Raw genomic sequence first — 13,551 nt, 5'->3', positions numbered from 1 at the left:
GGCTGCGATGTTCCAGGAGCACCTATAATTTGTGGCAAGATGCGTTCTTGGTTGTGATGGAGGAGTTGGGTGCAGGAAGATGAACATAATTTGACAGCCCCTTTTTTTTATGATTTGAAAAAATTAATTACTTTTTTAATGTTCTGCTATTTAGTCCAACACTTCATCAAATGCTTCACTAAGTTAGTCTACCTTAGTCTATTCTAAGTTAGTCCAACTTAGTTCCTGAAGCTAATCCAGTTCGAGATAGTTTGGTGCAACAAACGCACCCTTTGGGCCTTAAGCCATTTCCAACTGACCTGGTCAAAGGGCCATATGACAAAATATAGCCCCGTTTTGACACAAAACTAGTCTTCAACCGAGGGCTGGCCCATAAAATAGCCACAAGATTTGCCAGCTAGCCAAAGGAAGTCAACCCACCCGATTTAAGGGGCCTAATCTGCACAACCACTTGCTAGTTGACGTTAACTAACCGTTAGATTTTGAATTTTTTTTTATTTTTTTATTTTAGAACGAAATTTAAAAAAAAAAAATTCTAATTTTTTTTTAATAAATACCTAAGCTATTTCTACAAACTGTCTCACATTATTTTTCACCTTTCAATACTATCTTACCACATTTTATTTCAATTCTTCACACTCTTTCAACTCCTAATTTGTTGTAATCTTTAATATCTAAGTTGTTAACATGTAAGTAAAATTAAAATATTTAATAACATGAAACTCAAACAACATTTCACCAATTGCCCCCCTTTTTAAAAGCAAAAAAAAACTTAAACAACATCTAGCGACACGTGTCACTTGAAATCATATTCGAAAAATTATTAAGATTATATAATACAATTAACCAATAAATTAAAGAACAAATTTAAAATAATAAATTATTGAGGGAGCTAAAAAATAGTCCCATTCAGTTGGAGATGGGTTTTGTGTCAAAATGGACTATGTTTTGGTTTATTGTCATTTAGCTCACTCTGTTGGAGATGGTATATAAATATAATCTGACACTGTTTATTAAAAAATAATTTCTTACAATATTATAATATGGATAGAGAGTTAGAGATGGCCTTAGCTCACTTAAGGCCGGTTCGCACGTTTGCGGGCTAAAAAGAAGTCCTTTTGAGTTTGGACTTTGGACCATGGCTCGAGAAGAGAAGGCTAAATTTGAATGGCTTTGTGGAGCGGCTGATTGAAAAGCACGGGAAAGAAGACGACGGCCGTCGCCATGTCGTCGTAGAACCGCAATCGCTGTCGACTTGAATCATGTTGCTCCATAAATCAAGGCCCCTAAAACCTGAGCGTCCTCTTTCCATTCAATTTTTCGACCCACTGGTTTCCAATGGCTAAGTAAAAGAACCCGGTACGTTGCCTCAAACTGCACCGGCTCCGCAGCAGTGCTCTCAACTTTGCCATCCCAACTATTCTCTGGACAATGTTGCCTATACAAAACTTGTCCAACACGCTACCAAAACTGGGTCTTCGCTCCATGGCAAACTTGCCCACGCCCACATCATCAAAACCTCCTTTAAGCCCTGTATGTTTTTGCTCAACAATCTTCTCACCATGTACTCGAGGCTCAGAGAATTCGACAGTGCACGCCACCTGTTCGATAGAATGCCTAAGCGGAATCTCATTTCGTACAACTCCTTGATTTTTGGATATAACGAGGTGGGTCTGTTTGATAAGGCAATGGGTGTTTTTAACGAAGCAAGAATGGCTGGTTTAAAACTTGATAGGTTTACTTATACCGGTGCTTTGAGTGTGTGTGGTCAAATCGGTGATTTTGAGCTGGGAAAGCTGGTTCATGGATTGATAGTCGTCAATGGATCGGGCTCAGAAGTTGTTCTGACCAATTCTCTTATTGATATGTACTCCAAGTGCGACCGAGTTGATCATGCTAGGAATTTGTTTCAGAGTTCGGATAACTTGGACCATGTCTCATGGAATTCCTTGATTGCTTGCTATGCTCGAATTGGTGCTAACGAGGAAACATTGACCACTCTAGTGAAAATGTATCAGTGTGGGTTGAGCTTGAATACCTATACACTGGGGAGTGCCCTCAAGGCGTGTGGCAAAATTCTTGACAATTTAGGACTATTTGGGAAAATACTTCATGGATACATGGTCAAACTGGGGTTGGACTTGGATGTTGTAGTAGGTAGGAACGGCATTGCTTGATATGTATGTAAAGACTTGTGGCTTAGGTGAGGCGATACAAATATTCAAATTCATGCCTTACCGCAATGTTGTTTTGTATAATGCCATGATTGCAGGGTTCCTCCAAATAGAGACCTTTTCTTATGGACATGCAAACAAAGTGTTCAATCTTCTATCAGAGATGCAAAGGCCAGGAATCAATCCATCAACATTTACTTTCTCAATTATATTGAGAGCTTGTAAATTGGTTGAAGCTCTTGAGTACGGGAAACAAGTTCACTCTCAAGTCTACAAGTATGACCTACAGGGAGATGAATTCATTGGAAGTGGGCTTATTGATTTCTACTCTTCTTTGGGTTTATCTGATTATGCGTTGAGATGCTTTAACTTAACTCCTAGGCCTGATATTGTCTCGTGGACATCCATGGTTGCAGGTTATATCCAAAATGGGGAAATTGAAAGTGCATTTGATTTATTTTATAGACTCTTGGAATCTGGAATGAAGCCTAATGAATTCATAATATCAAGCATGCTGGGTGTGTGTGCTGATTTGGCTGAGCAAGATCTGGAGAGCAGATCCAAGGATATGCTGCAAAAGCTGGATTTGGGAAATTCACTGTTGTTCAAAATTCACAGATATGCATGTATGCAAAATCTGGAGATATTGATTCTGCTAATTTGGCCTTTACAGAGATAAAGAATCCTGATGTGGTTTCCTGGTCTGTGATGATATGTAGCAAAGCACAACATGGATGTGCAAATGAAGCCTTGAATCTTTTTGAGTTGATGAAGACTTGTGGAATTGCACCCAACCACATCACTTTCCTTGGAGTTCTGACTGCATGCAGTCATGGAGGGCTTGTAGAAGAAGGTTTATGATAGGTTATAGAAACTGAAAATTTAAATTTCAATGTTTTTGTTTGATTTGAAATAAAAATCATAAAGATAAGGAAGCAAGATTAAATAACTCCATTTTCCTTCTCAAAGTTTCTGGGAAAAATATGTGAAATATGATACGAAGTATGTATATTTGTAAGAATTTCCCTACGTATTCTTCAAGGAACCAAATACAGTAACATAAACAATTTCCCTCCATTTTCCTTCTTCACACATCTCTTGTTCTTTCTTTTAGTTCAAATCTTTTTGAAAGTGAAACAAACTTCATCTTATGCTTCTCGCTCCTTGTTTTTTGTTCACAATTCACCAATGGTTAATATTCTGCTCCTCAGTTTTTTCAGTAAGTAATTTTCCTGAATTTGGGACTTGGTTGGGAAAGTAAGGGGTGATAAGTTGCAGGGAACTGAAATTAACAATAGCATAGGTAATCTATCTAAGAAGTAATAAAGGGAAGAAGGGGTGGAGCATTTAGATGTAATGAGGAAAATGTATTGTTTTGTAGTCTTGAACGGCTGGGAATCAATTTATAATTGAATAGGAATCATTTGGAGAGATATGCCATTTTGAAATTTATTTTGTTGTTTCTAGGTCATCACGTCAGGCCTTTTCAATTGCAACCCAATATTTGTTTATTAAAAATGAACACTTGTGAATGCACTTTAAATGCTCACTTCCAAGGTGTGTTAATTTCTTGACTCTTATTGATGCAGATATTTTGAAACAATGAAGAAAGATTATGGCATGTCAACCAATGTAGAGCATTGTGCCTGCGTTGTTGATCTCCTAGGTCGTGCAGGAAGGCTAGCAGATGCTGAGAAGTTCATTTTCAACTCATCTTTTGAGGATAATCCAGTTATGTGGCGAGCCTTGTTGAGTGCTTGCAGGGTTTATATGGACACTGTTGTTGCAAAACGTGTTGCAGAAAAGCTAATTGATCTTGAACCTCAGGCTGCTGCATCATATGTTCTTCTGTACAACATTTACAATGATGCTGGGATAGAGTTACCAGCCAAAAGAATTAGGGAACTGATGAAAAATCGAGGAGTTAAGAAGGAACCTGGTCTAAGTTGGATAGAGGTAGGAAACAAAGTTCATTCTTTTGCTAGTGGCGATCAGTCTAACCAAATGATTCAATTAATTTATACTCGGTTGGAAGAAATGTTGCATAAGATAAAGAAAATAGATTGTATTGTTGGTAAGTTGATTACTTCTGAACCGGAACTTAAGGACAGCAAAGTGAACTACCACAGTGAAAAGTTAGCTGTAACTTTTGGAATGATCAGCTTGCCACCATCAGCTCCAATTAGGGTGATGAAGAATTTGAGAGTCTGCTGTGATTGTCATACAACAATGAAGCTCTTCTCTGAGGTGGAAAAAAGAGAAATAATCCTAAGAGATCCTATTCGTTTTCATCATTTCAGAGATGGTGCTTGTTCTTGTAGAGATTATTGGTAGCCGCATTGTGTATGTATTGAGAATTGAGATTGCACCTGGATACCTGGATAAATGCTCTCTTGTGGAAGTACAAGAGTCCTTCAGTCAAAACTCAAAGACAGAATAAATGGATCCTATTTGGAAGAAGGTATATGGGACGAAGCTAAAACAGATTTGGAAACATCGTATGGGAAACTAGTTTGGACTCATCGGTACACAAATATGTCAAAGGAGCCTGGTATATTTAGGTATAATTTACTGATCTCAATGAATTAAATTTAGTACAATGGAAAGTGCGAGAAAGTTATTTGCCTTGGCTCAGTTTGTTTCGATAGAAAATAGTACACTAAAAAGTTCTAAGTAGATTTTTAACTTTATATTTATTTTAACATATCAACAAGTTCTTAGTTTTTCCAGGAAATAATTTTTTAGAAAAAAAGTACAAGACCATATAATTTGTTCATTATGATGAATTGAGACCATTACTAGAACACAATAAGAAAAACCCTAAATGCTTTGAAATTGTTTCCCTGTTTGTTTTTCCCCCCAAAAGAAACATATTTCCTTAAATCTTTACAGAATTGATTTTTTAGCTTTCCTTCATCTGTTATACGCTTTCATCCTGTTTCCTCTTCCAGCACTCTCATTTATTACTAGACATGCTAGGTAGAGAAGCAATTGATGGACTACTTGGTAGAGAAGCATTTGACCTTGGAACAGTACCATCTGTGGCAGGTAACTTTTACTATATGTATCAGTTTTTGTTGTTCCTCGTTCAGATTACACAACTTTACTCAAAAGTCCTAAACTGGAGATGGTGTTTTCCTTAAGATGCCAAATCAGTTACAATTCCTCCTATGAGATTATGATTGTTAAAAGGAAGGTCCATATTGTTTATGATGGAGACACTTGTTGGAGATTGATCTTCAAGCCAAGCAATTGACCTCAGAAACTCATCTATATTTCAGGTAACTTTTATTGGCTAAGATAGTTCCATTTACTTTGGACCTTTAACAGAAATCTTTGATCAGTATAAATCGGTGCAGCAAGGGGTTGGAAATTCCTACAAATTGACCCTTCCACTAACGAGCCTGTTAGTAAGTCTTCTTACTGTCTGCGTGGACACTGTGAATCCCACGTTTTACGCTGTGAATCCCTTGCCATTCCCCCAACGTCTCCTCACTTCACCAATTCACCATGTCATGTAGTCCCTCAATGAAGTAAAGTTTTATTAGTTGCTAAGTAACATGCCAAACAAAAGGAAGCGTCACATTGAAGCTTCAACGTCTTTATTGGTCAAATATTCAATGTCTTTTTTTAGCCAGAACACTAATTCTTATTTACTTAATTTTATTGCATTTTTAGGATGCAAAACCAGCATGTAAGACTTGTAAGAACTCTGCTTAAAAAAGAAAACAGAACTCCTCAAAACATTGTCGAAGTTTTTGGAGAGGATAACGAGATTATAACTAATTCCACATTCGAGGGTGTGGGGCGCAACCAAGTTGATGCCGGAGTTGATTCTGATGAGATGGTGGGAGTCGTTGACGACAACCAAGGCTAATTTGGTGTCTGGAGGTGTAGTAATTCAACCAATTCAAAATAAACTTTGTGAGCAGAGAGCATAGTGTTGATGATACAGGTAATCGTATACACCTTCAGTATTGTCCCAAATGTACCTTTATTTTCGTTTACCCGAATAAACGTAGTTTTCATCTTTCAGTTATGCTCATAGCAAAGGTGTTTTAGGTTAAGATAATTTTCGCTTCGATGTGTAATTTAAACAGTATTATGACTCTTTGAACGGTTTACAAGGGCAAATCACTCGTAAGATCATACAGTATGCCTCTGTTCATTCCGAAGCTTAGTCGCCTTCTATGGAACAACTAACGGCTTCAAATGATCGCAGACTAGTCCTTTCTTGTAGGCTTATTTCAAAATGCTTGACAGATTCTATTAGATTTTTAACAGTAGAAGGTTCACTGAGAAGGTACAGATTCTTTGATGTTTGCATTCTTTACACTGAGCCAATTTTTTGGTTCAGCAAAACAAGCAATTCTTTTGGTGAATGACACATCTCAACATCTTTTATTTGGTTACTAAACGGGATCGATCCAAGAATGATTCTAAATGAGAGTGAGTCTCGACGTTACGAACGTGTTGCTCCTCTATGAAATATGTTGAAACAGCCCATTTGCAAAAGTGAAACGGCCTATTTGCAAAAATGAAGTAAGACTGATTATGATAGACGTTACCCAACCCTCGCAATGCAGAGAGCCTTGTTAGTTTAGGATGTTGATTCATTCACACGCAGTCTGTGTTAGTATCTAGACTAAGACGAAGGATCCAATACCCTCGTCCAGGCGAAAACGAAAGGAAAAACACAGAAGATGTAGCCAGCGTTAATTCATGTAACTTCACATAAGAACAACTGCTGCATTCTGACTCCATATCTATCGTTACAGCTATGGTACAAGTATCGTATCGATAGTTACCAAAAATATCAACTTTACAAACACAAAAAAGAACAGCATTAAAACACATAATTATCTGCGACAAGCAAAGAGATTCTCCGAATCCAAGTCCTTATCAACGGCATGAACAGGGGAGGTGCTGGGCAAGATACACAAGATGCCAGCTAAGAGCCATTAGTGACGCGATGTTGAGGAACGACGAATATGTATTTAGCTTCTTCAGCCTCTCACGCATCTCGTTAAGCCTCTCAATATCAGGCTCAACCACCTGTTGCTCCCTCCTCGAGACTTGTGGAGGCGTCGTGATTGAGGGTTCACCTTCAGTGGTAGTCTGCTGCTGCTGCTGGCCACCTTCCCTGCTGATTCTGGCATCAACATGTACTCTCTCTCTTCCTCTTCCTTCTTCCTTCTCGATCTTCATTCTCTCAAACATCACCTGCACGCACATTCTATGCAATGAGAGCAAATACACACGGACCAAGCACACGCGCAAGAGTATAAATGAAATTACTTGGAACACCGCAACAAGACTGAAAATGAAGGCGAATTTAGCAGAGCTGCTAAACAACAATGAAACAAGGACACCCAAATTCCATCCAAAACGCCGAGTAATTAACATTCAAGGCAATTTTAAAGTATGCCTAGTAGCTATAGAAATCTCTGTCATTTTATAATGCACAAACTCTGAAAAATATAGGGTTCCGGACTCGCGAATTGTTTCAAGTGCTCATGTCGAACTATAAACACAGACGACCAAGAACGTATTGACGATTAACAATCATGCCTGTGAAGGGGATCAGGGAATGGCACACACCAGAGCCAAATCTGCTGGAAGACAAAATCCTCCGAACGGTATCACAGCATAAACAAAGTAATTATATCAAAACAATCTACATCAGGATAAAATCATAAGAATATCAGAGCTCTAATTGTTCCGTGATTCCGAAATAAAAAATAATAAAAAGCTAGTGGTCGATACAAGCATGCCATTAATATAGTATATGAACACCAGACATACAACTTATATATGATTCTAAATAATTTTTTGTTGACGATTACCTTAGTGGATCGAGGCTCCAAGTACATCATATTGAATACGATCATGGAAAGGGCAGCGATAAGGTTATAGTTCTGCAACATATCCGCCGACTTCCCTCGAAACAACGAGCTTCTATGTCTCCACAGATGACCCAACAATGCCATCCCAACACTATACGCCATGGCCTTGAAATAAACCTTGTAAATCTTGCTCTGTACCATCCCAAACTGCTGCGGCGGCAGACTCCCCGCCAACACGTGGCTCGACGCGAACGTAATCCACATGCACATCCCGTAAGCCGTAGCCAGCCCGAATAGGTGCGCCACGGACATCAAACCCTCCAGTAAGTCACCCGATGCTATGGACCTGAATGCACCGTACCAGAACTCTCTTTCTTTGTCCCTCAACTGATGCAGCCTCTTCTGGGTCCCACTTTTGATCTCCTCCGCTCCAGCCTTAACCTTACCAGCTGCTTCCTCCGCAGTCTCTTTCGCTTTTTCAGCCAAGTCACTTTTGAGCTCCTCCGCTCCAGCCTTCACCTTAAAAGCTGTTTCCTCCGCAGTCGCTTTGGCTTCTTTTGCTTTTTCCGCCAAGTCACTTTTGAGCTCCCGCGCTCCAGCCTTCACCTTACCAGCTGCTTCCTCCGCAGTCTCTTTCGCATCTTTCGCTATTTCCGCCACGTGTTCGCGCTGCCTCAACGCATTCCCCGGTATGTCTCCAGCCAACGTGTCCCCCATGTCCTTGGCCGTCTTGGAGGCGTTCTTTGCTTTTTCCATTGGATCTCTAGCAGTTTCCTCAACCTCGTGCGCCTTATCCGACACCGTATCTTTCGCCCTCTCGTACACATTTTCGACCGCCTCGCCTACCCTGTGCGCCGCCTCACCTACCTTGTGCGCCGCCTCACCTACCTTATGCGCCGCCTCCTTTGCCCCGTGTGCGGTCTCCTTACAAATCTCCTTTTTGCTCTCGATAGCACTTGCAATCTTGTGCTTGCATTTTCCGTAGGCATCGCACATGAGCTCTTTCGGACTGTGACCCTCGCCATGGCCTTGGCCAAAGTTGGCGAGACCAGAGGCGGCTTCCTTGATGTTTTCCATGGAGTTGTCGAACGCCCTAGAAATCTTCGAGGGCGACGATACTTCATTTTCGGATAAGGAAGAAGACTCTATGCGGGGTGGATGGCCGTGTTCCGGCGAGATTGAGACTTTGGTTTTGTGGTGGCCATGCTCGTCGTACTCCACGACAACCACCCTGTGCCCATTTTTGACAATGACTTCCTGATCCCCAGCATGCTGCTGCTGATGACCTTCTTCCCTCTGCTCGTGCTGCTGGGTCTGATCATTTGGTGGGCTTGCAGACGGAGACCACACCCCAGCGGTTACCAGTGAACTCACAACAAGGAACAGAGCCACAAAGTTCATCATTTTCTGGGTTTTGATTTCTGCGTAAGTACGAATCATACGATGATTTCTTGCTTTTTAAAATCACAAACAATTTGGTGAGGGTTTTCTTTGTTTGCTCAGTGTTGCAAAACAACGGTGGGAGTGGAATTGGCACTCGTTGTTGGTGTGCGACGTGGCGCTTAGGTGGTTGACACGTACTGCGTTGCGAGAGGAGTTGACACGTGTTCACCTGCATGGCCACGTCGATTGGTTCGTGTCAATTGGACAATGCTTGAGCTATTGGCCATGCTTCCCTGGTATTCCGATCTTGTTTCGAATCGGTGCCTATTTTGAATAGCATAAGGCCTGCACAGCAGCTTGTTCTCTCTTTACAAATAACGAATCATGATCTCCTAATTTTATAAGCGACATCTGTTAATTTATTAATTTTATTTAAAAATTATTCCTGTAAAAATCATTTTAATCGAAGATCCTTTGATATTTAATTTAAATGTAATACAAATTGACAGGGTAATAATCAGGTAATATTTTTATAATCAATCATCTATTTATGTGATACATTAAAAAAAAATATTCCTGCTCGAAGATCGGCAATGAGACAATTGATACGCACTAAATTGTAAAAGAAATTAGAAAAGAAGGAATTAATGGACCAAGTTTGTTCCTAGAGCAAATACAATTCTTGGGTAACAAATCTGGGTAAGTAGGAGACGAGATCAAGGGGATATGGTCAATGGTCTCCAATTTTCATTCCTGCTTCAATCCCTATCGTTCATTGTTGGTCAATTGAGCATGATGACTAAAAGCATAAACTACCAACACGTGGCAAAGTTAATAAAAAAAGAATGGTTTTTTTATCTTCCCACTCTCTCCTCCTGCCCGACTTTCGCAACGAGAAATTTTTCATTGTAACGGTAATATAGGTGAAACATCACGTGTTTTTATGTAAGTGAGAAGTTTTATTTTTATTAAATTTTTAACACACATATCCTACTATTTGTATAATAACACATAATGTATCACCATATGTGCCCATCACACTGAAAAATCTTTCCCTTGCAACACCCTCCCCTTCTCCCTAATTTTGTGTTCCAAGGGGTAAAACAAGTTCATTCTAGGCAAGAGTGGTACAATATAAATTTCATGAGCCCAACGACTAGAAGTCTTGTCAATTCCGAAAATTGGCAAGGCTCATATGGCATTGAGGTTGGATATGTTTTTAAAATGATTGAAAATGCTTTTGATGAAAATGTTTTTGGAACCAATTCTTAGTAAAAATGCAAGTAAATCCTGGAAAATCACTTAAAGTGCTTCCCAGAAGAAGCACATAATTGGTGCTTCTTGCAGAAAGCACTTAAAGTACTTTTGGAACCCAAAAACATTTTCTCTAAAAACGCTTTCAGCCATTTTACAAGCATATCCAAATGAGCCCATAGTCAGAGTCTTAAAGCATATGACCATTTTTTATCATCACCTTTAATAAATAATAATGTTCATGGAATCGTTTGGAAGTTCTTTAAAGATGACTGAAAGCGTTTTTTATTAAATTGATTTTGAGTTCCAAAAGCACTTTAAGTGCTTTCTACAAGACGCACAGATTTGATGTTTCTTCTAAAAAACACTTAAAGTATTTTTTCAGAATTCACTTAGATTTTCACTAAATATTGGTTTTGAAAATGTTTTGACAAAAAACGCTTTCAATCATTTTAAAAGTACTTCAAACGAGCCCTACATGTAAACATATATTATGAAATATGTGTATGTGTTGAATTTTACTATTTTAGAGCTCATTTTTGTTGGGCTTGTAATATTTTCTAAGCCCATGTAAATCATTTGTTTGGAAGAGTGGGCCTTTTCTCAATCAAAAGTTTCACCTGAATTTAAAAAAGCCTAGTTAGTAGCAATCCTTGGCAAAATCATGTTCGCCGTCGCCCTCATCCTTTGCCTCTGCAACTGCGATGTCCCGACTCCTCCCTCTCTCTCTCTCTCTCTCTCTCTCTCTCTCTCTCCCATATTCGCAAATGTATCGACGCTCCACATGGAGACTCACGCGACCGCGAGACGCAGAGAAAGAGCAGCGGAGACAGAAAAAGCTGTTTTTTTTTTCCGTCTGAAACTGAAGGAGTTGCTATGAAAAAGAAGAAATAACCGAACCGCATACACCGCCTGGACCGCCTAAACCGTCTAGGCGGCCGCCTAATTTTTTTCCCAATTGTCCAAACGCCTACGGCAAAATAGCGGCAGTTAGCCATCGCCTAGCGCTGAGCCCATTTTTAGAACAGTGAGCCTAACGCTTAGCCCCATTTTTAGAACAGTAACTCGATATAGTGCAGAAGCCGAGTATAGAGGCATCACAAATGAACTATGTGAATTGTTTTGGTTTAAGAGATTGCTTACTGAATTTGGATTTTCTCCGGGATTTGCAATGATTCTCTATAGTTGTTGATATTGCACATAATTCAGTTCAACATAATCGTACCAAGCATGTTGAAGTGGACAAATATTTCATTAGGAGAGATTAGAGTACCAGATTATTCTATTCATTCGTAAAGTCTGAGGACGAATTGGCAAATGTTCCAACAAAGGCGGTTGCTAGTAAGGGTTTTATAACTCGCTCAACAAGTTAAGCGTGTGTAACATTTATGTACTATTTAGAGATTGTTGCGTGTGTCATAGTCCAATAGTCATTGTAATAGGATTTCTACTCTGTTGTAAAATTCCCATGTACTCAACCTCCACAAATACGAATTATTTCATAAACTCTAGACTCCTATTTTTTTAGTAAAACGGTCACATGCGTATTTGTTCATACTAAAGAAACATCGCCTTTAGCTTTTAGCAATCAAATGGTTACAAAAAAAAAAAAAAAAAGCAACAATCATCTTTTTCTCAACAATGTCTTTTACATTTGATCCAATAGCTTGTATATGTATATTTTCATAAAAAATAAAAAAAAGATCGCCTTGTAACCATAGAATATAGTGCAGTGGCACTCTGTCAAATACGACTTTCGCTCACCTGAGTTGGAAGCTTCCCAAATCCCTTCCCTCCCACCCACAAAGACCAAGAAAACAAAATAAGACCGCTTCTCTTTGTATACATCCTCTTACTCTTTCAATCATTTATTGCAAAAGCAAATATATAATTCGGTAGATGTAACGTTTTGTGTAACAACCTGATGTCACACCTTACCTTGTATTCGCTATCAGTACATGACCAAATTGTATTTTATTTACACCAAAGTCTTGTGCCAGTCAAACTGGCACACCCCAAGAAACTGGTTTTCTTCGTCATACATATCACAATTGAAACATAAAATATATATATTTGATTAAATAAAGTAAAATAAAATAAAGAAAGATGCATAATTCAAACATTTGGGCTTTGCTGAGTGTATATCCTTGAAAAAGCAAATCCACGACTGTGAATGTACTATGCAATAAAGGCAGTAAAGCAATTCAGCTGACTCGGCTCATCTAGAAGACAATTTTCTGTTCTTTCTCTGCCTATGCTTCTTATCAATTTCGGTAAATTAATTATAAAATAAATATTTTTGTTTCAAAGAGCCATCTCATTCCGTGTAGTAGGAAAAAGTTTAAGGAAAGATTGATTACTTTCACCATCCACGTTAAGACACATCACAACCTTAAGTTGGAAGAATTTACATTTTCTTCACAATTTTGGGAAATTAATTTTTTGGCAAACATTTTTACTTGCATATCAGAGCATCTCTAAAAAAGATCACAAAACTAAATTTGAAATGTCATGTAAATTTTTCTATGCTATGTAGAGTCCGTCAAATGAGTTTAAATGTCTACAATCTCTAGATTTAGAGAGTCTCTATCCTACTCTTCAAATATTTATTTTTTCTGACTATTAAAAGTTGTCTTTGTCAAAGTTTACTAAATGAAATACTAAGAAAATTATCAAAAGGGGGAAATTAATAAAAAAAATTATTAAAATTTGTGGAGTCGCAAAATGTGAATCAATAAATTTTAGTCTTCAAAGAGTCACGTAAGTAAAATACAAAAAAAATAAAAAAAATAAAAAAAACTTGTTAAAGAGACATTTGGAGAAAACTTGCTTCTTAAGCGAGATCAAGTTAGCTTTGCGATTTTTGTAATTCTAATTGTCCTCGAAGCTTTTCT

At 38.6% G+C, this 13,551-nt stretch overlaps 1 protein-coding gene and 1 pseudogene across 2 annotated transcripts; one reads left to right on the top strand and one right to left on the bottom strand.

Annotated features, from left to right (window-relative positions):
* Positions 1 to 936: 936 nt before the first annotated feature.
* Positions 937 to 6,390, top strand: LOC137712135 (pentatricopeptide repeat-containing protein At3g13880 pseudogene; annotated as a pseudogene). Its single transcript, XR_015957029.1, has 4 exons — positions 937 to 985; positions 1,348 to 3,032; positions 3,762 to 4,735; positions 5,154 to 6,390. The product of XR_015957029.1 is annotated as a pentatricopeptide repeat-containing protein At3g13880 pseudogene (transcript).
* Positions 6,391 to 6,880: 490 nt separating this feature from the next.
* Positions 6,881 to 9,565, bottom strand: LOC137727892 (uncharacterized). The gene is made up of 2 exons (XM_068466756.2): positions 8,021 to 9,565; positions 6,881 to 7,397 (listed from the first exon to the last, which is right to left on the bottom strand). Exons 1-2 carry the CDS (start codon positions 9,458 to 9,460, stop codon positions 7,077 to 7,079), a joined length of 1,761 nt encoding a protein of 586 aa, XP_068322857.2. The 5' UTR covers positions 9,461 to 9,565; the 3' UTR covers positions 6,881 to 7,076.
* Positions 9,566 to 13,551: the final 3,986 nt, after the last annotated feature.

Source organism: Pyrus communis, chromosome 15 (assembly GCF_041283825.1).
Source record: "Pyrus communis isolate YQ-2024b chromosome 15, ASM4128382v1, whole genome shotgun sequence".
NCBI classification, from domain to species: Eukaryota; Viridiplantae; Streptophyta; class Magnoliopsida; order Rosales; family Rosaceae; genus Pyrus; species Pyrus communis.
Note: the sequence above shows the minus strand (reverse complement) of the source record. Positions and strands in the feature narration are given on the sequence as shown.

Bases quoted from the DNA above. Each gene is read 5' to 3' on its own strand.
- LOC137727892 (XM_068466756.2), bottom strand. From the start codon at position 9,460: ATGATTCGTACTTACGCAGAAATCAAAACCCAGAAAATGATGAACTTT. The intron at 7,398-8,020 runs GTAATCGTCAAC...ATGTGCGTGCAG, and splicing joins TGGAGCCTCGATCCACTAAG to GTGATGTTTGAGAGAATGAA.